The sequence below is a fragment of the Oncorhynchus tshawytscha genome, linkage group LG26, assembly GCF_018296145.1.
Source record: "Oncorhynchus tshawytscha isolate Ot180627B linkage group LG26, Otsh_v2.0, whole genome shotgun sequence".
NCBI lineage: Eukaryota > Metazoa > Chordata > Actinopteri > Salmoniformes > Salmonidae > Oncorhynchus > Oncorhynchus tshawytscha.
The window spans coordinates 11,319,824-11,341,742 of NC_056454.1; the positions used below are offsets into that span (position 1 = coordinate 11,319,824).

Below are 21,919 nucleotides of genomic sequence, written 5' to 3' on the forward strand. Positions count from 1 at the left end.
GCACCACCGTGAGCATCCTGACTGGCTGCATCACCGCCTGGTATGGCAACTGCTCGGCATCTGACCGTAAGGCGCTACAGAGGATAGTGCATACGGCCCAGTACATCACTGGGGCCAAGCTTCCTGCCATCCTCTGCTTCCGCACAGCAAGCGGTGCCGGAGCGTCAAGTCTAGGACCAAAAGGCTCCTAAATGGCTTCTACCCCCAAGCCATAAGACTGCAGAACAATTAATCAAATGGCCACACAACTATTTACATTGACCCCCCCATTTGTTTTGTACACTGCTGCTACTCGCTGTTTATTAGCTATGCATAGTCCCTTCACCCCTACCTAAATGTACATTACCTCAACCAACCTGTACCCCCGCACACTGACTCGGTACTCCCTGTATATAGCCTCGTTATTGTAATTTTATTGTGTTACTTTTTAAAACATTTTTTACTTTAGTTTATTTAGTAAATATTTCCTTAACTCTTTTTGAACTGCACTGTTGGTTAAAGGCTTGTAAGTAAGTAAGTAAGCGTTTCACGGTAAGGTCTACACTTGTTGTATTCGGCGCATGTGACCAATAAAGTTTTGATTTGATTTGATTTGACTCAACGTCTATCAACACTGGAGAATAAAGCAGAGTCAGCCATCCCCCAGTCTGTCTGTCAACACAGGTGTATTACACGGTCCATCAGCCCCTTCTCTCCTCACCAGGTCATAAAGCTAACAGCAGACACTTGCGCTTGGTCCGAGACCAGGGTTGCGTCTCAAACGGCACCCATATAGTGCTCTGGTCAAATGTAGTGCACTATATTGGGAATAGGGTGCCATTTGGGACGTAGCCCAGGCCCTTGTCAAACAGTGCTTTCATCTCCCCACGGTTACAGCAGGCAAGGCAAATCTTTGCTTATCTTGGAGGTCAGAGATTTCATTTAGTCGTGAGTGTCGTCAAAGTGACTTTCACGATGGCTGTGGAGGAACAAACAGACTGAGCCCTGGCCTGGTCGTCCAATAAGACAGGTAATACAGCTTCATTAGTACATTTTGAGCATGGGATTGAAACAAACCTAACATCACAGCGCTAACTTAACTTCCTGTACACGTATGACATAACAAATCACATCATATCGTGCTGTTTTCTATTTAATGTATACACCTTTATTGACTCCCTGGGAAACAGTGGCAATTGCTACTGAGTGGAATATCCTGGCTGAATAAATACATGACATGAAACTATACAGCACCTCATAGCCTTGTAGTCTGCCAAGATTCATCATGTCATTGCACAGCTTGGGGACCTGGGACATTAAACCAACTGCTTTCTGTAAAACACATTAAGAATGGTGTGAGCATTGAAGTAGATATAGCCACGCTGACGGATACACAACACAACAACTAAGGTTACAACTTCCAGTAACTTTCCCAAAAAAGCCTAAGCTTTCCAGAAATCCTGGTTGAAAGTTTCCTGAAATCAGGAAGATTTCTGAATTTTCCCCTACAGATTTCATGAATCTTCCAAATGGGATTTCAGAAAAAAAACAGGTATTTTTGGGTATCCCTAAACAACACATACTCTATAGCTTCAATCGCAAATCGTTTCTGTTACCTCCAACTCTTGGCAATCTAGTCCTGCTTTGGAACTATACTTCAAGAAGTCCTGAAGGAAGATACAAATAAAAAGAGTTAAGTAATTAATATGGCGAACAATAAAATAATGGAACGTTTGGTGTAAATCGAGTATATCTAAGACTTGCATATTACAGGGTTCCTTGTATGCTGGAGTTGAGAATGTTAGCCTTACCTTTAGAAGTAGCTGATACTTGGTGATTCTCTGAATTGGCTTTATGAGAAAGTCACTTATGCCCAGTCTTGAACTGATCTCTTGCTGTAGGCCCTAAAGTAGAATTAGATGCAAATAGGATTTGGCTTATTCAATTATGCAAAACATATATATATTTTATACAAAGCCCTTCTCAGGCTGCTCAAGAATTCTCAGAAGTGTGGTATGGCTCACCTCGAAAAATGTGTCGTACTCAGCGACGATAAATTCAGACTTGGGCTTGTTCTGGCAGTAAACCACATACATGTGTAGTCGCCTCTCCTGTTCAAAAGGAGCCACAGTATTAGTATATTTATTTTCCAGTTATATGGTTGAAAATGTCTGAAAAATACTTTTAAACCCCAGTAAGTCTGTTAAATGTGTCTAACTTGAAGTTCTACAACACCCATCATCTCATCCGAACAACAAATGAGACACGTACATGTTTTATGAAAAGCTCAGGAAGGTGCTCGTTGTCTTCAAGACATTTCTCCAGCTCACCGACAAAAAAACTGTGGGAGGAAACATTCTCTCAATCACAGTGTATGGTTATGAGACAAGCCAAAACAGTGGTATATTTTACTACACGCCTAAGTTTGGTCTTCTACCAGGGGTTCCCAACATTTATCCCCAGCACTACCTTTATCACATTTGAAAAATCCCCTCCTTTACATGTTTTTATGATTGCTTACTGAGATGGCTATATTAAATACACCACCAGCTTGATTTTGTTTAATTTGAGGGAACAAGGAAAATTGACAAACATGTTGTTTTGAAGCTCATTTCCTGCCATTCGACATAGCTTAACAATACTCATGGAGTCTTTTCGGCAGGATATTTAATGATAATAATAATAAATAAGGAAAATAAAGTCTAGATCCGATTTCCCCAAATGTTATTCAACTACCAAATATGTTATGTTATATTATGATCATTTATATGAACCCTCAAGTGAATTACACATATTCTCCTTTGCAAAAAGTGATTTGATCAATTGATAGCAACAGAGTCCCATTGTGGTCACAATCAGCAGACTGGTAAACGACTTACTCTCTGTGCCAGTCGTAGATCTGGTGAATATTCCCAAAAACCATTTTGTCTTTTCCTTTCATATCTTCAGGTACTCCCTTCTCCTCCATCTTCTTCATGAACTCCTACAAGGGGGGAAAAAAATAATAATCAGACCGAATTCAGGTCGTGACCTTGATATGACTCGTCAAGGGAAACATGAGAGTCTGACAATAATCAGCAGTGTAAAACTATCATGTGGTGGAAAAAGAGTATAGGATTACTACATATGGTTGAATTCCTGGACTGCATCCCAAACGGCACCATATTCCGTAATTAGTGCACTACATTTGACCAGGGCCTATAGTGCACTATATAGGGAATATGTTGTCATTTGGGACACAGATCCTGGACGTGAGAAAACCCCTATGCCCGTATCTCCCTATGTAAGACAAAACCATACTCAAATGATGTTTTCTGAACTGCACATAAATATGGTCATAAGTCAGGGAGCTTCTCTGTGACTTTGACATAAATACCAAAGGACACAATGCAAATAGGACGACAACAAGGACACAGCCTGGCTGCTATTCCAGCACCAAACACTTGTATGTGTTCCAAATGGCACCCAAATCCCTATATAGTGGCCCATAGGGCTTTGGTCAAATATAGTGCACTAAATAGGGAATGGGGTGCCATTTGGGACGCACACTTGGAGATTTACGACTTCTAAAACTAGAGCAGTGACTGGTCACATTCTCCACTGTTACTAGGACACCACTGTTGCCTCTCTCTCTCACGCTCCTTCTGCACTTTTGAGGCTGAATAGTCCCCTGCTAGGACGAGATTGTTCTCAACTCACCTCCACTACAATGCCCAAATCCTTGACATAGTCCTTCTCCGTCTGTACCAGCTCATTGAGGACAAACCTGAGGAAAAGGACAAGTGTGTTCAGTGACCCGAATACACACAGGAGGCATCATTTCTCTGCAGAGTGAACCACCTCTATACATAGTCATGCTACAAACAAAGGGACTTTAACTTGGGAGTGTCAAGAGAGGCAAGGGCCCTAGTTTGTGTGCCACTTTCTCTCAAAGTGTGCACTTGAACACTCCCCTTCATGGACTTAAACCCATTGCATTGGTGTAATCACTGGCTGGAGGAAGTTTCCACCATTGTTAAATCCATGATGGGGAGTGTGCAAATGGGAAAAAATGGGACACTTTGGGAATTGGGAGTCAGCCAGAGGTTTATCTACATGTCTCATACATGCGTCCACGCAGAGCTTTGGCCTTCTGCTCCAGTTCAGGGTTCCTGGGCAGGGCTGGGCTGGTCTGTTCTGGAGGAGTCAAATTGGTGAAGCTGGGATAGACACCTGGCTCCAGATTCTAACAAGGGGGAAGAGAGAGAGGATATGAAGCCAGAGGTCAGAGGTTATAGTCACACAGTCCACTGCTGTGACTCAGGGAGAGGGAACTGATGAGATCACTCTGCTTTAATGAGCTACATAATAAGTCTATGCGTCTCAAAAACAGTGTTCGATTGTATTGTGCTCTTTTGGAAATGGCTCCACGTGCACAAAGCTGAAAGAGAGTTATCAAAAACATTGTCAAATTAACAAACATTTGGCCTCCCGAGTAGCGCAGCGGTCTAAGGCACTGCATCGCAGTGCTAGCTGTGCCACTAGAGATTCTGGGTTCGAGTCCAGGCTCTGTCGCGACCGGGAGACCCATGGGACAGTGCACAATTGACCCAGCGTCGTCCGGGTTACGGGAGGGTTTGGCCAGCAGGATGTCCTGTGGCGGGCCAGGCACAGTGCACACTGACACGGTTGCCAGGTATACGGTGTTTCCTCCGACACATTGGGGCAGCTGGCTTCCGGGTTAAGTGGGCATTGTGTCAAGAAGCAGTGCGGCTTGGTCGGGATGTGTTTCGGAGGACCTTTGCCTCTCCCCAGTCTGTATGGGAGCTGCAGCGATGAGACAAGACTGTAACTACCAATTAGATACCACGAAATTGGGGAGAAAAAGGGGTCAACATTTTTTTTGAAATAATAATTTTACAAACATTCACAAGGAAGCTACTGTGCATTAGATACTCGGAAACGTATCACATGATCTCTCACCTGACGCCATACTACTTAATCTTAATCTTTATCTGATCTGTTTGTGGCAAGAGAGGCTGAGCCTCAAATGGCACCCTATTCTCTATGCCCTATGGGCCCTGGTCAAAAGTAGTGCACTAGGCAGGGAATAGGGTGCTATTTGAGACGCAACCTCTGTTCTATCAACCACATTGAGAGAGGAAGCTGTGTGTTAACTGTCCGGCGCGATAACATGAACATCTGATGTGCATCTCAAAATGGTGGCCCCCAGTCAGCATGACATGGTTGCTTAGTGGCCTTTGAGAAGCGGAAGTTGGAGTGAGTAGATGATGTCAAGAGAAACAGGGGGTTAGTTTAGAGATGGTTAAGAGATTGTCACCGACTGTTAGCAGTGTGCAAAGACAGCGTAGAAATTGCCCAATGCCATTTTGTATTGCATTCACCTTAGCACTTACCATCTTAGTTTGGACCAACTTTTCTATTGCACTGACAAGATCCGCAGCACTGGGGACATCGGCGGAGCCCTGACGCGCAGTATGCAATGCGGAGGACTGTAAAGGCACGGTTTGGGAGGAAGGGAGTGTTAGTAGCAGGGAGGAGGAGAAAGGGAACAGGGACAGGGAGATAAAGGTAGTTATTAGTCAGGACCTTTGAGCAGCTACAAAAGGCAAGCTTTAGTGGAGAAATGTGAGGTGCTATTGGAATTATACACGAGCTAGATCAGTAAGCAGTAGGCTAGAGACAACTTAGTGACAAAGATTGCGTCCCAAATTATAGTGCACTAGTTTTGACCAGATGCCTTGGTCAAAAGCGGTGCACTACAAAGGGAATAGGATGCCATTCGGGACACAGTCCGTGTGGCGTGATCTTGTATATAGAGTCAAGTGAGAGAGTGAACGTGACACAGTGCAACAGTGTGTTAGTTAGGTCAAACACAGTGCAGCAGCTCTTCCGGCTGTAAACCAAGCCAGTGTACATAATGCCTCACATTCATCAGGGCACAGCAGACACAGACTCCGCTGTAGACACATCTGGTAGTTTGTGGCATAGTGTTGTACTGTACACATAGACAGCAGAGGGGAGGGGGCTGCAGGTGGACACGTCTTATGAGCCCGTGCTGAATGACATAACAGATTCTCTGCGACCAATAAGGTGCTTGAACACAAGTCCATTAACCCGAAGGGAAGATATTCCTTTTGACATTTTTTTGTTCTATTTTCTCGTTGTTGCTAAGGTTGCGTTCCAAAGGGCACCCTATTCCCTACATAGTGCAATACTTTTGACCAGAGCATAACAGGGTGCCATTTTGGACGTATCTAGAAGAGGTACTACGGTGTCAGAGAGAGAGGGTGTCATGTCATACCTTCTCCTCCTGGGACGAGGGGTCCTTGATGATCTCCATGGGGGGCGGCAGGGGGGTGTGAGAGTCATCCTCGGGCTCCTCCTCTCCTCCGCTCTGCATTCCAGAGGAGGGCTTGGACAGGGGGCCCTCCTTTCTGCCCCTCTGTAGAGATAGAAAGGGTCGAGTCAGGGGGGGGGAGCAGGGGGAGTTAATGTGGGCCATTGTCCCGGGGTTCACTGGGGTGCCCTGCTCCACCACAGTCCCTCTCTGTCTCAGAATCACACTGGGAGCCACACAGCCACCCAGTAGGAAGTCACTTCAGGCCTGGGGCTGCATCCCAAATGGCACCCAATTCCCTATTATGGTGCAATAATAGGGTGCCATTAGGGACGTGGCCCTAATCACAGTCCCACTGATCGGCGAGATCAAATCATGTGGGACACTTCTGTGACCATTCCTTGAAGTTAAAATAAAAAAAAATTAAAAAATCATGGGGCTCCGCTAGGAGTGAGAACAAGGAGTCTACTTTTCAAGGTACTGTGAAATTATACTGTAGCTGTCTAATAACATATGGTGATTATGCATTTCTCTCACTTTTCTCTCCTTGTGGGAGGCATCTAAAACATTTAGCAGTGGTTATAGTACAGCACAACATTGCGCCGCAATCCGTACATTTAAAATGGAAAGATATACACTAGTGCACTGACTAAAATTGCTTGAAGGCTCCAATTTACACTGTGATGCCCATTGTTCATGACTTGTGATTAAACCAACATTGCCTATGCACCCTGTAGAATTGTCGCATGGTAATTGGGCTAGGATGTCATAAGATAACAGCTCATACTGTATCCTTGGGAAACTGCTCCTCCATACATGGGAGGGTCAAGAGATTTTGATTTGCTTTAGATAAGCAATCCTTGTAACGGACCTTTTCCTACAGGTTCAAGAGAAGTTCAACAGTCGGATCTAGAGGAGAATCCCATTGGTTTGGATAACAATGGGTTAAACTGGCGTTGCCTGAGCTGTACTTCTAAATTTGATCCAATCACTTAACCCTTTGTAAAAACTAAAAGAGCCTGAAAGAAGCACAAGTCCACCATAAGCGGTCCCTGAAGGACCGTGATGGACACGTCCCTTAGAAACCCATCACTGTATGTACAGAGACGCGCTGGATGGAGAGAGTGGAAAGAGAGAGGAGGCTGAAGAGGATGCAGAAGAGACGGTGATTGTTACCTCGTCTGCGCTCGCGTCCTGCGAGAGAGTTGGAAAGAGAGAGCGAGAGATGCTGTGGAGAGGAGTCAGGACACTCGTTACCTCGTCTACGCTCTCGCCGTGCAGTGTGCTCTCGGGCGGCCCCAGGTCGATGCTCTTGCGGCCATCCCTCTTCTTGTGCTTGTTGGGTAACTTCTTGATGCTGCTGCCGTGGCTGAGGCGGCGCACAGGGCTGGTCAGCCACTTCTTCAGGGTGTTCCCAGAGCGCTTCGGTCCCGGAGAGCTTGAATGGATGGAGCTCTGGGATGCTTGGGGCTGCAGGCTGGCCACCGACTCGGTCTTCGCTCCCTCGGTCCCACTGACCGAGTAGTTCTCTGGAAGGAGACGAGACAAACCACATTTTAGTCTTCAGAATTCCACCTTGACAGCATTCTGTCATACACACACCTTTATAGTACCCAAATACACAGCATGAGCCTCTGAGTCACACACCAGCACTCTCTCGTTGGCTTTGCGTGCGTCCCAAATGGCATCCTATTCCCTATAGTGTACTACTTTTGACCAGAGCCCTATGGGCCCTGGCCAATGTAGAGCACTACATAGGAAATAAGGTGCCATGTTGGATGCAGACTCTGTCCATACACAGTGCTAGCTTTCTGTACGAACTATGCCTTAGTTATCCCTTGCAGTCTGACATCCACTAAGAAATACCAACCTTCCCAAAAGCACAGGGTGAACAGTACACAGTCATTTGTTTATTAACATTGCCCAATGTAATACAGTGTAGGAATGCAGCCATGTGTATACCAACAATACTCAATGGAGCCTAATACTGTATAGGGATGCAAGTCACACAGTGTGCTCATTTCAAGCCTCGGTTTCAGAACACAACACACCTCCTTTTGACCGTTGATATTATTTCTACAAACAGGGCCTGTGACAAATGTTATGTTTCCCCCTCAAAGATATATTTCCAGTGTGTTAGCTGATAATTATGCACTTTTCTCTGTAAATATTTGATGCTCATGTTTGTTTTAAGCCAGTAAAAAGATAGTGGAAACGTTTACTGGACAGTTGCTTTTCTGACTTTTATGTTAATAAACTGCAGCTTGCTTCATAATTGCTAAAAGGTGGACTAGTTTAGGCGATTACTAACTATTTAACCAAGTTGAAGACATACAGTGCCTTCGGAAAATATTCAACCCCCTAGTATTTTTCCACATTTTATTGCGTTACAAAGTCGGATTAAAATGGCTTCAATTGTTATTTATTATCAACAATCTACACAAAATACTCTAATGTCAAAGGGGAAGAAAAATTCAGACATTTCTCAGAAATGTATCATTGCTAGACAGCCATTTTCAAGTCTTGCCAAAGATTTCAAAGCCAATTTAAGTCAAAACTGTAACTAGACCACTCAGGAACATTCAATGTCATCTTGGTTAGCAACTCCAGTGTAGATTTGGCCTTGTGTTTTAGGTTACTGTCCTGCTGAATGGTGAATTTGCCTTCCAGTGTCTGTTGTAAAGCAGACTGAACCGGGGTTTCTTCTAGGATTTTGCCTGTGCTTAGCTCTATTCCGTTTTTTTAATCCCAAAAAACTCCCTAGTCCTTGAAGATGACAAGCAAACCCATAACACGATGCAGCCACCACCACGCTTGAAAATATAGAGTGCTACTCAGTGATGTGCTGTGTTTGCCCCAAACATAATGCTTTGTATTCAGGACAAAAAGTACATTTCTTTGCCACATTCAAAAATCATGTTAACCACTATTATTGCACACAGAATGAGTCCATGCAACTTATTATGTGATTTGTTAAGCACATTTTTACTCCTGAACTTTTTTAGGCTTGCCATAACAAAGGGGTTGAATACTTATTGACTCAAGACATTTCATTTTTTATTAATTTGTAATAATTTATCAAAACAAAATTCCACTTTGACATAATGGGATATCGTGTGTAGATTAGTGAGACCAAATCTCAATTGAATCGATTTAAAATTCAGGCAGAAACACAAAAAGAAATGTGGAAAAAGTGAAGGGGTTGAACACTTTCTGAAGGAACTGTATGTGCTGTTGGATCCAGACTAGCTCTGGTCTACAGGGCGAGGACATTTGCCTCTGCACTCTGTTACAAAATTCCTCTATGGAAGGATACATAGACCCAAAAGAGAGCAGAGGTCCTCACATAGATCCGACTGGCGCCAGAGAGTGATTAGAGCAAAAGCTCCTGAATGATGTATTTGTCAAACTCCTCCAAAATCCAGAAAAATCACATTGTAGGATTTTTAATGAATTTATTTGCAAATTATGGTGGAAAATAAGTCAATAACAAAAGTTTATCTCAATACTTTGTTATATACCCTTTGTTGGCAATGACAGAGGTCAAACATTTTCTGTAAGTCTTCACAAGGTTTTCACACACTGTTTCACACATTCCTCCATTGTAGATCTCCTCTAGAGCAGTGATGTTTTGGGGCTGTTGCTGGGCAACACGGACTTTCAACTCCCTCCAAAGATTTTCTATGGGGTTGAGATCTGGAGACTGCCTAGGCCACTCCAGGACCTTGAAATGCTTCTCATGAAGCCACTTCCTTCCTCCTTTGCACGGGCGATGTGTTTGGGATCATTGTCATGCTGAAAGACCCAGCCACGTTTCATTTTCAATGCCCTTGCTGATGGAAGGAGTTTTTCACTCAAAATCTCACGTTGCATGGCCCCATTCATTCTTTACTTTACACGGATCAGGCATCCTGGTCCCTTTGCAGAAAAACAGCCCCAAAGCATGATGTTTCCACCCCCATGCTTCAGAGTAGGTATGGTGTTCTTTGGATGCAACTCAGCATTCTTTGTCCTCCAAACACGACGAGTTGAGTTTTTACCAAAAAGTTATATTTTGGTTTCATCTGACCATATGACATTCTCCCAATCTTCTTCTGGATCATCCAAATACTCTCTAGCAAACTTCAGACGGGCCTGGACATGTACTGGCTTAAGCAGGGGGACACGTCTGGCACTGCAGGATTTAAGTCCCTGGCGGCGTAGTGTGTTACTGATGGTAGGCTTTGTTACTTTGGTCCCAGCTCTCTGTAGGTCATTCACTAGGTCCCCCTGTGTGGTTCTGGGATTTTTGCTCACTGTTCTTGTGATCATTTTGACCCCACGGGGTGAGATCTTGTGTGGAGCCCCAGATCGAGGGAGATTATCAGTGGTCTTGTATGTCTTCCATTTCCTAATAATTGCTCCCACAGTTGATTTCTTCAAACCAAGCTGCTTACCTATTGCAGATTCAGTCTTCCCAGCCTGGTGCAGGTCTACAATTTTGTTTCTGGTGTCCTTTGACAGCTCTTTGGTCTTGGCCATAGTGGAGTTTGGAGTGTGACTGTTTCAGGTTGTGGACAGGTGTCTTTTATACTGATAACAAGTTCAAACAGGTGCCATTAATACAGGTAACAAGTGGAGGACAGAGGAGCCTCTTAAAGAAGAAGTTACAGGTCTGTGAGAGCCAGAAATCTTGCTTGTTTGTAGGTGACCAAATACTTATTTTCCACCATAATTTGCAAATAAATTAATAAAAAATCCTACAATGTGATTTTCTGGATTTGTTTTCTCATTTTGTCTGTCATAGTTGAAGTGTACCTATGATGCAAATTACAGGCCTCTCATCTTTTAAGTGGGAGAACTTGCACAATTGGTGGCTGACTAAATACTTTTTTGCCCCACTGTATGTGCTGCTCCAGTCAATCATATTGTGGCAAACAAAAGAGGGAGAATAACACTTCTCGCGGTTGCCATTTGGGACTTATTCAGTGCCTTCAGAAAGTATTCAGACCCCTTGACTTTTTCCATATTTTGTTATTTTACAGCCTTATTCTAAAATGGATTCAATTGTTTTCTACAGACAATACTCCATAGCAAAAACAGGTTTTGTATTAAAAAACTAAAAACTGTAGTATTAGACGCTTTACTCTGTGATTACAGCCTTGTGTCTTCTTGGGTATGACGCTACAAGCTTGGCACACCTGTATTTGGGGGGTTTCTCCCATTCTTCTCCACATGATCCTCTCAAGCTCTGTCAGGTTGGATGGGGAATATCGCTGCACAGCTATTTTCAGAGCTCTCCAGAGAAGTTCGATCGGGTTCAAGTCTGGGCTCTGGCTGGGCCGCTCAAGGACATTCAGAGACTTGTCCTGAAGCCACTCCTGCATTGTGCATAGGGTCGTTGTCCTGGAAGGTGAATCTTCTGAAGTCCTGAGGGCTCTGAAGCAGGTTTTCATCAAGGATCTCTTTGTACTTTGCTCTGTTCATCTTTCCCTTGATCCTGACTACTCTCCCAGTCCCTGCCGCTGAAAATAATACCCACAGCATGATGCTGCCACCACCACCATGCTTCACTGTAGGAATGGTGCCAGGTTTCCACCAGACGTGACACTTGGCATTCAGGACAAATAGTTAAATCTTGGTTTCAGCAGACCAGAGAATATTGTTTCTCATGGTCTGAGTCCTTTAGGTGCCTTTTGGCAAACTCCAAACGGGCTGTCATGTGCCTTTTACTGAGGAGTGGCTTCCGCCTGGCCACTCTACCATAAAGGCCTAATTGGTGGAGTGCTGCAGAGATGGTTGTCCTTCTGGAAGGTTCTCCCATCTCCACAGAGGACCTCTGGAGCTCTGTCAGAGTGACCATCGGGTTCTTGCTCACCTGCCTGATCAAGGCCCTTCTCCCCCGATTGCTCAGTTTGTCTGGGCGGCCAGCTTTAGGAAGAGTCTTGGTGGTTCCAAACTTCTTCCATTTAAGAATGATGGAGACCACTGTGTTCTTGGGGACCTTGAATGCTGCAGAAATGTTTTGGTACCCTTCCCCAGATCTGTGCCTCGACACAATCCTGTCTCGGAGCTCTACAGACAATTCCTTCGACCTCATGGCTTGGTTTTTGCTCTGACATGCACTGTCAATTGTGGGAACTTATATAAACAGTTGTGTGTACTTCGAAATCATGTCCAATCAATTGAATTTACCACAGGTGGACTCCAAGTTGTATAGACATCTCAAGGATGATCAATGGAAACAGGATGCACCTGAGCTCAACTGAGTCTCATAGCAAAGGGTCTGAATACTTACGTAAATGAAGTATTTCTGTTTTTTGCCAACATTTCGATAAACCTGTTTTCGATTTGTCATTATGGGGTGTTGTGTGCAGATTTATGAGGATTTGTTTTATTTAATCCATTTTAGAGTAAGGCTGTAATGTAAGAAAATGTGGAAAAAGTCAACGGGTCTGAATACTTTCCGAATACACTGTATTGACAGGAAATTGCAGAGTGGGATAGCGTAGCCTGTGTTGCTGCTGACTTGTTGCTTCTGTGCTAGGTGACTCATTATGGGGAAGTGAGCTTGTGAAGAATCATGTGGACAAAGCCTGTAGTTAGATATTATTAAGTAGATTAGCTCAGCAGCCCATAGGGGTATCACAGCCATATCATAGTCCCAGCCACAATCTCTCCCTGTGGGGACCGTCAACAACAGGGCTGAAAGAGAGAGAGGAGGAGAGAGAAAGAAGGGCAGTCTGAAGGAATAGGCCTTTTAAAGGGATAGTTCAGGACTTTGGCAATGAGACCATTTATCTACATCTCCAGAGTCAGATGAACTCGTAGATAACATTTTTATGTATCTGCGTCCAGTATGAAGGAAGTTAGTGATCCGTTTGCAAGCCAATGCTAACTAGCTTAGCACAAAGACTGAAAGTCTTTGGGTACAGCAAGCATACTACCTCTTAACTTTTTATAATTGAAAAAATATATATCTTTAACTCTGCCTTGTTGGCAAAGTACCCGTAAGTAAGCATTTCACTGTTGTTTCCGAAGAATTTGACTTGGTATCCACAAATTCACCTGGCTCTGGGAAAGCACAGTTGATAAAGGGCATTAATTTACCAAAATCCTGAAATATCCCTTTAACTGAGGTGACCCACAGCCCCTCCTCTCCATGTGGAGTCAACTGATGAAATGGCTCTTTGATAACATGAACACTGCTTTTCAGACAGGCCTTCTCCATGGGCCTTTGTCAGAGAGAGAGAGCACTCCAACACTTGGCTGCATGGGACACTTGTGTACACTTACAGCTATGACCTGCATAGCTGCTGTGGAGCATAGTGCTCCAGGCTTGGCCTCCTCTGTTCAATAACCGCCATACATGAGGGTTTCTACTCCACTTCAAAGATATTTGGGATGCTTCCCAAATGGCAGCCTAATTCCCTACATAGTAAATGGCAGCATAGTCCCTCTATAGTGCACTACTTTAGACCAGAGCCCAGGTCAAAAGTAGTAGACTATGTAGGGAATAGGGTGCCATTTGAGACGCAGATTCGGGAACATTCGCTGCAGGCTGTCTGTGGTAACAATCTCACTGTGACTGGACAGTGGCTTGTTGAGCTGGCCTTGTGACGCCACACATGATTGCCTGCTTGAAAAGCACTTCGGAGAGCAGCGCGTCACACTGAGGCTTGCTGACGACAGCAGGCGCTCTCATGGTCACGTGCTACAAAAATAGTGGCTCCCTTGGCCGGCCAATAGGCCCTGCTCTTTGTACACGAGGGCTGTGTCCCAAAAGGCACCCCTATTCTCCTTTATAGACCAGGGCCCATACGGAAGATCATAGGGCTCTGATCAAAAGTGGTGCACCATATCGGGAAGAGGGTGCCATTGGGGACACATGGTCCTCTTAAGCGCCTTCATTTCCCACCTCAACCGCTTAATGGCCGCACTAAGAGAGAGATATTCTCATTCCTCACTCGGCTGTCTCACTGCTACCTAGTGCTTTCGCAGAATCAGCACTTTATCACACACCTTTTGCTTTCACTAGAAAAAGCCACCAAGAATAATCCCTTCTTACCACAAAGGGGGTAGATTATTTCCAACCCTATATAAACATTGCGCAATGAGATATTGGAGTTAAACAGTCATCAGGGTTATAATTATGTTGATAAAATAGGACTCCTCAACACGAAATCAAAAGGTTTGTAGGTGTTTCTTTGACCTGCTTTGATGGTGAATTTAGTTTAAGACCCATCAAAATGTTTTGTTATAACTATATTTTCTGGAGGGTTTTTATGCTTTGGGACCACTGCTCTAGTTAAACTGTCTGCCTGTTTGAAATGCTTGTGTGAGGTATTATCGCATAGAGCAAACAGAGTGTCATATTTCTGTGTCACCGACTGTGATTAAGTTATGTGATATAGAGCCAGTCTCACACAATGGCAACCTGTGGAATGACCTTGAGAGTCGCTCCATGTCATTTCAGCAAGCCATGACACCCACCGTCTCAAGATTGTTCTGAAATCCTCTCTGTAGTTACACACAGATCAGATTAGCATCCCTGCAACATTTTTTTGTTGAAATATAATTTGATCTCTGAGAAATGAATGATAATGCATTGCACCCAAATTGGCCATTTTAATTTATAGGATTCATAGAATATTCTTACACACACACACACACGCCAATCCCACCCTAACAATGAGTATACAGTATCAGTTCTCTATGTCTGACAAGTACTATGGAGCTGCAGCTCTGAGTATTGTTTCTTAATCCCATGTAATGTATTCTCAGAGAATTTGGTGATTTTTTTTTTTACGCTGTTCAGAGAAATTAGTCATTGAAGTTATTAGGTTTGGCTCATCCTATATCCTGATATTAACATTTTCTGACCACTAGATGGTGCTGTTCCTACTATTAGGTGATTATGATTTTTAATTTTTAAAATTAATTCCCAACCCCCAATGTGAAAGGCATAGTTCCCCCAAATCACAAAATTACATATTGATTTCCTTATTTATGGACAAGGTATGACAGCAACACATGCTTTGGTTTTGTTTACCTGGCCACTGTTTCAAATGCTAACTGTTTAGCATTAGTGGCACAAATCCAATGCAAGTCAATGGTACATATATTATCATTTTCGTGCTTCATACCCAAATGATCTATAAGTAACATCATTGAGGTACAAAACACATTTTTAGATACTTCAGCATGATTTGTACATGAAGTGTGAAATATAGGTACCATTGACTTGCAATGGATTTGTGCCACAAATGCTAATTAATTAGTATTTGAAACAGTGGACAACAAATCCAACGCATATATTGCTGTCATGCTCTGTCCATGGAGTGCTTACAGGGTAAGGAAACCAACATGTCATTTTGTAATTTGGGTGAACTATCCCTTTAACATTGAGAGGAGGGGGGGTGGGTTTAAAAAAATAAATAACCCGGAACGGCACCATCTAGTGGCCAGAACCTGGTAATAGCAGGATGTAGGATGGTACCATTTCAATGACAAATTTCTCTGAACGGGGGATAACACTTTACCAAATTCACTGGTAATACATTACATAGCATGAAGAAACAATACTCTGAGCCGCAGCTCCATACTACGTCAGACATAGGGAACTGATACTATATATTCGTTGTTGGGGTGGGATTGGTGTGGGGTTACAAAAAAGTTTGGATGTTAGGTACTATATTTATTGAATATTATATGAATCCTATACATTTAAAATGGCCTATTTGGGTGCAATCATTTAGCTTCATTGCGCAGTTATCAAATGATATTACAACAAAATAATGTCGCATGAATGCTAATCTTAAATGTTTCCAACAGAAACAATTTCAGAATCATCAGAGATTGTGGGTGTCAAAATCCTCTTTCTTGTGCTTTTTGAGGTGGAACGACCCTCGAGTCAATTACCTAGTCTCAGCTTCAGAATGCACAAAAGAGAAAAAGCAGAGAGATAACCATTTTCCCAACAATAGCCAGAAATGGTTTCTCCACTGGCATGCTGTATCACAAAGACTTGAAGTGATTTCTAATTGAGCCAGGGTTGACAATAGAATGGGGAAAACATGGACACGTACTGGAGCAGGCCGGCAGCTGGAACATGTGAGCGGTAAAAATGCCTGAGATGTTTTCTGTTGAGGATCCATGGTCCCCTAGCAACCCGCTTGCGTGTGAAGCAGGCAGGCAGGCCAGTCTTCACCTCAGTGCACAGGGCTGGAGGGGCATGGAGGAGAAAGAGGTGGTGGAAGAGGAGGAGAGCACCTCAGGGGCAGTACGTATCCAATGTCTGATTTAGGATCAGTTTAGCCTTTTAGATCACAATGAATAAGATTACATGGAGTGGGGGGAGCTGATCCTAGATCACCACTCCGAATGAAGCACTTGATACATACTGCCTCAGGCTTCTTGTCACACTCTCAGAGGCTGCTCCATTGCTTCTGGCCACAACTCAACAACACAGCCTTCAGGCTGCTATCACTCTCAATACACCTAATTCCCCATTCTCACGCACATAAGAACAACGGCTGACAGTGTACTGCTCTAGTCTACACACAATCTCCTCCATGACAGCCTGTCTGTTTTCTAGTTTTTTTTAGTGACTACCTGTCCTGATATGTGGTGTCAAATATGCAGTAACACAGGTTCTTAGTACAGTATGCCCACATTTAAGGACGTGTACAGTATGGAATGTCCCACAGGTGGACGTATTCATTAATATACATTAATTAAATTGAAGAGAATCTCTGGGGCTATGAGCAGTGTCTGTTCAGGAAAGTGTTGAATTAGCCTGAGAATCCTCCACAGCTTTAGTCACCATATGGCTCTCTGAGGTCATTAAAGAGCCCATGGCGCTTATCGTAAGAGTAGGGGTGTTAACCCCGGTGTCCTGGCTAAATTCCCCAATCTGTCCCTCAAACCATCACGGTCACCTAATAACCCCAGTTTACAATTGGCTCATTCATCCCCCTCCTCTCCCCTGTAACTATTCCCCAGGTCGTTGCTGCAAATGAGAACGTGTTCTCAGTCAACTTACCTGGTAAAATAACGGATAAATAAAAATAAATACATGGCTAATTATCGAAGTACAACTGTTCACAGAACATTCCAGCAACTTGCATGTGTTATTCTACTTGCCACAACCGCATCTTCTCTTCTGGAAACTTCATCCCAAATGGCCTTTTAAAAGGCTAAACTGAAGGCACTCTATTGCCTATGTGGGGCACCACTTTTGACCAGGGCCCATAGGGCTGTCTTCAATAGTAGGGCACTACATAGGGTGCCAATTGGGACGTATCCTGTGACTGACATGCCCTGTCAGCAATGGAATAAATCAGCAGAAACTTGTTATCAGTTGTTTCTCCGTGAGGTATTTTTTTGCGTCTACTCTACTCATCTGACTTCCAGGAAACAGAAAGTTGAATTCCTTGCATGCGTGAAACTGAGGGTCCTGCTTTTCCTGACCGGGTGTTACGGGTACTACGCCAGAGTTTTGGTATTTCTATTCACAGACAGGTTTTATTTCCTCATCAGTCCATCATTGTCACGCACTTTGTGGCATTCTTATATTGTGTAACACTCACATTCCACGCATATCCGAAGAGTTTTCAAATCTCTCTACTAGCTACCTCCTAAGTGTGGGTTACATTACCAGCATGTCGGTGTCCATTTGCTGAACGGGCAAAAGGTGAGCCCCTAAAGGATGTAAAAACAACAACAAGAACAAGAGCAGTAATAAGCCAGACATTTGATGCAAAGAGGAAAACATTCCTGCTAGTTAACTCGCTGGGCAACAATTAAAGGAGAAAGCCATCCCATCCACATTCAGACAGCCCTCCCTAAAGTTCCCCCTAAGAGTCATCTTCAAAGAAACTTGTTGTAATGCTTCACATGAAAGAAGATTTGTGGCTAATTTGGTCTTCAAAGACACCAGCAGTGTTACTATCTACCCTCAAAAATAATCTAGGTTAGAGAGTTGAAAAACATGACTTCCACGTATATTATCCCACATTCTTGAGAGACATACCATAACAGAAATGTTGAAAATGAAAATCCATGACATTTGTAAGACTTATTAACGAACACCTCGCATGTTATGCAATTCTTAGTGACGCGTTCAATGTTTATGAATGGGAGCCTACTCTGCTGATCCAGAACCTAACGTATTGTTGACACAGCTTCATCCCCAGCCCTCTGAATCTCTGCATCCTCTTGCATGGAGACAGCATAATGATACAACAGCGTACAATAGCTGTTGGCGCCAGTGCAGCTCTCATTGAGTGTTCACCATTGCAACTGCTATCTCTCTTATTGTACACGGCCCAGAGATGCTGCCGGAGTTAATATATAATGAGGCAGTACTTAAGGTCACATTAGTGCTCAGCAGAGAGGCACTTTGCCTCTGTCCACTCCACAGCACCAAGCCTTAAAACATCAGCAGACAAGTAAACACTAGAGAAATGCAAATGCAATATTAAAACGGGAGAGATTTTGTTTTCAGGCTGTCAGCCAGCTACTATGAAGGATGTGAAGTCAGACACAAGCTTTCTCTCACAAATGTTTGAGTGAGTAGCTCCGGTCACACTAAAAAGCGTTAAGAGATAAACTTTGCCTCTGTGCACTCTACACAGCAAGAAGACACCCAAGCCTTAGTGAAAAACGACAGCAAAGGAAAAGAAAGGGAATAGACGAGGAGGAAAGATTCCGGTTTGAACGCACGCGAGTGATAGAGTGCTGCGTTGTCCCACTAAGATTCTACACAATAGATCCCTGAAACATCCGCAAACAAGTAAACACTGGCAAGGTAAAGCCATGCAATATTAAAACAGGAGAGACGTAATAGTGTCAACCAGCTACAGCACGGAAAGTCAGACACAAGCATTCTCTCACAAATGTTGGTAGCAAATACAAATTCAAATGGTAAGTAACCTCCCTGGCTGATGTCCAGATAAAATAATTGCTTAACAATATTCAGGATCTCCGTTCTAAACCACAGACTTACACGCATAGGGCTCCTGTCAGGGTTACGATCAGAGAACAGATTCTGTGTTTTCTCACAGCTGAGCTTCTCACGGGAAAGATCTTCCATATCGTTAAGCTGCGCTACTGTCTGGACATCAGCCAGGGATGTAACTTACCTTTGGAGTTGTACTTCAGCCAGCAGTAAAAAGGTACGCACCTGTCACTTTGTAACCGCAGCAGCAACACTTAGCAAGAAACCAACCACAACAGGAGCAACAATGCCTCCCACTTTTCATCCTGGCCAGCTAAAGGAAGCGCATGGCTCCGGGAGACGAATGATAGGGAGAGAGGGGAGATGGATGCAACATGCACCTGTACTGCAGTCCAGTCAACCAGCCACGAGCCGCTTCAAGTTCAGCCTGTTCCACTTGCCTCCACTGAGGGGAGGGACGGACCGGGAGGGAGGAGGGAACAGGGCAGGCGCACCCTACACTCCCAGGCACTCACTCACTACCTCTGATTCACAGAGAGCAGCTTGGGTTAGAGTGAAAAGGTGAACGTAATAGGTCACTTTGACAAAGGCACCACTAGCCCTATCGGTATGGTCCTAGCAAACATAAAGACAACACTCAGATTGTTTATAGTATATTGTATATAGGTCCAATGCAGCTGTTTTATCTCAATATCAATTCAGTTCTGGGTCAAAATGAAATACCTGACTGTGATTGTTTTAAAAGTGTCAAAAAGAAACCAAAATAGATTTTTTAGCAAAGGACAATTTCTCAAACAAGTATTTTGCTCGGACTGTCTGGGAGGGATCTATGTGGGCAGGAGAACTGAAAATTAGCTCTTATTTGCAGAGCGTTTGGAACGCCCTTTCTCATTGGTGAATGTCACCAGGCAGGCCACAACTCCATCCCACCAAAACAGGCTGACATTTCAGGCGGTCTTTTCAATCAGCCCTTGCACTAAAAGAGCATTAACACAATTTAAACAATTTCACAGTATTATTTCAACCTCATACTAGAGTGGAAATGCACTACCGGTCAAAAGTTTTAGAACACCTACTCATTCAAGGCCTTTTCTTTATTTTGACTATTTTCTACATTGTAGAATAATAGCGAAGACATCAAAACTATGAAATAACACACATGGAATCATGTAGTAACCAAAAAAAGTGTTAAATCAAAATATATTTTATAAATATCCCCCCTTTACCTTGATGACAGCTTTGCACACTCTGATGTCAACTATTATTCTAAAATGTAGAAAATAGTACAAATAAATAAAAACCCTTGAATGAGTAGGTGTTCTAAAACGTCGGTCTGGTAGTGTATATAAAACACAGAAAAATCAAGTTTTTGACTGCACTGTGCCTTTAACTGCACCCAGTCTACCAGTAGTTAAAACAGGCTTCATGGGTGGGAATGGCTGTCAAATGTCATGTGCGGGCACATTCTTGACAAGCAGATATGAGCACCCAAATTATTACTTCTTATGCTACTGAGGAAAGACAGCCAGGTTTCATTATGTTAATTGCCATGTTACGCCCTGAAAATAAGTCCTTTCCCACTATGCCCTCTCTAAGTCTCCAAGTAAAGCTTCTGAAAAAGCTTATGTGAGAAGCACCTTGTGTGTATCAAATCCTATAGAGGATAAATAAGGACAGGTTGTGTTGCAGACAGACAAAGTGCCCTTGGTGCTGTACTGAGAACTAGGACACTGCAGGTAAGGAGCTGTGTGATTGTTATGGAGAATATCTGGGCTATGTGGCTGTTGGGGACACAGAAAGACAGAGCAGTGCTTCAGGGAAGACACAGACTGAGCCCCACACAGCCAGATAGAGCACAGACAGGACAAGGGTGTTTCAAGATGAACAGGTAGAACTGGTACTAGAGCAGTGAAGAAATAGACCACCAAATGGGACATTTTCAAGGAAGACAATATCAACATAAACTCAGCAAAAAACAAAATGTCCTCTCACTGTCAAGTGCATTTATTTTCAGCAAACTTAACATGTATAAATATTTGTATGAACATAAGATTCAACAACTGAGACATAACACGAACAAGTTCCACAGACATGTGACTAACAGAAATGGAATAATGTGTCCCTGAACAAAGGGTGGGTCAAAATCAAAAGTAACAGTCAGTATCTGGTGTGGCCACCAGCTACATTAAGTACTGCAGTGCATCGCCTCATCATGGACTGCTCCAGATTTGCCAGTTCTTGGTGTGAGATGTTACCCAACTCTTCCACCAAGGCACCTGCAAGTTCCAGGACATTTCTGGGGGGAATGGCCCTAGCCCTCACCCTCCGATCCAACAGGTCCCAAACATGCTCAATGAGAATGAGATCTGGGCTCGCTGGCCATGGCAGAACACTGACATTCTTGTCTTGCAGGAAATCACGTACAGAAAGAGCAGTATGCCTGGTGGATTTTTCATGCTGGAGGGTCATGTCAGGATGAGCCTGTAGGAAGGGTACCACATGAGGGAGGATGTCTTCCCTGTAATGCACAGTGTTGAGATTGCCTACAATGACAACAAGCTCAGTCCGATGATGTGACACACTGTGACCCTCCACCTCCAAATCGATCCCGCTCCAGAGTACAGGCCTCGGTGTAATGCTCATTCCTTTGACGATAAACG

General features: G+C 43.7%; 1 protein-coding gene across 2 annotated transcripts in view; it reads right to left on the reverse strand.

Annotated features, from left to right (window-relative positions):
• Positions 1 to 21,919, reverse strand: part of LOC112225162 (kalirin) — a 288,186-nt gene that overhangs the window by 26,840 nt on the left and 239,427 nt on the right. The window contains exons 35-45 of one of the 2 annotated variants that reach the window (XM_042306448.1): positions 7,496 to 7,848; positions 6,284 to 6,424; positions 5,376 to 5,471; positions 4,086 to 4,204; positions 3,679 to 3,745; positions 2,859 to 2,962; positions 2,251 to 2,320; positions 2,004 to 2,090; positions 1,791 to 1,883; positions 1,596 to 1,646; positions 1,234 to 1,311 (exon numbers count right to left, since the gene is read on the reverse strand). In XM_042306448.1, coding sequence (XP_042162382.1) covers positions 1,234 to 1,311; positions 1,596 to 1,646; positions 1,791 to 1,883; positions 2,004 to 2,090; positions 2,251 to 2,320; positions 2,859 to 2,962; positions 3,679 to 3,745; positions 4,086 to 4,204; positions 5,376 to 5,471; positions 6,284 to 6,424; positions 7,496 to 7,848 — 1,259 coding nt within the window. The remainder of the gene's footprint in view (positions 1 to 1,233; positions 1,312 to 1,595; positions 1,647 to 1,790; positions 1,884 to 2,003; positions 2,091 to 2,250; positions 2,321 to 2,858; positions 2,963 to 3,678; positions 3,746 to 4,085; positions 4,205 to 5,375; positions 5,472 to 6,283; positions 6,425 to 7,495; positions 7,849 to 21,919) is intronic. The other variant, XM_024388841.2, reaches the window with a different exon arrangement.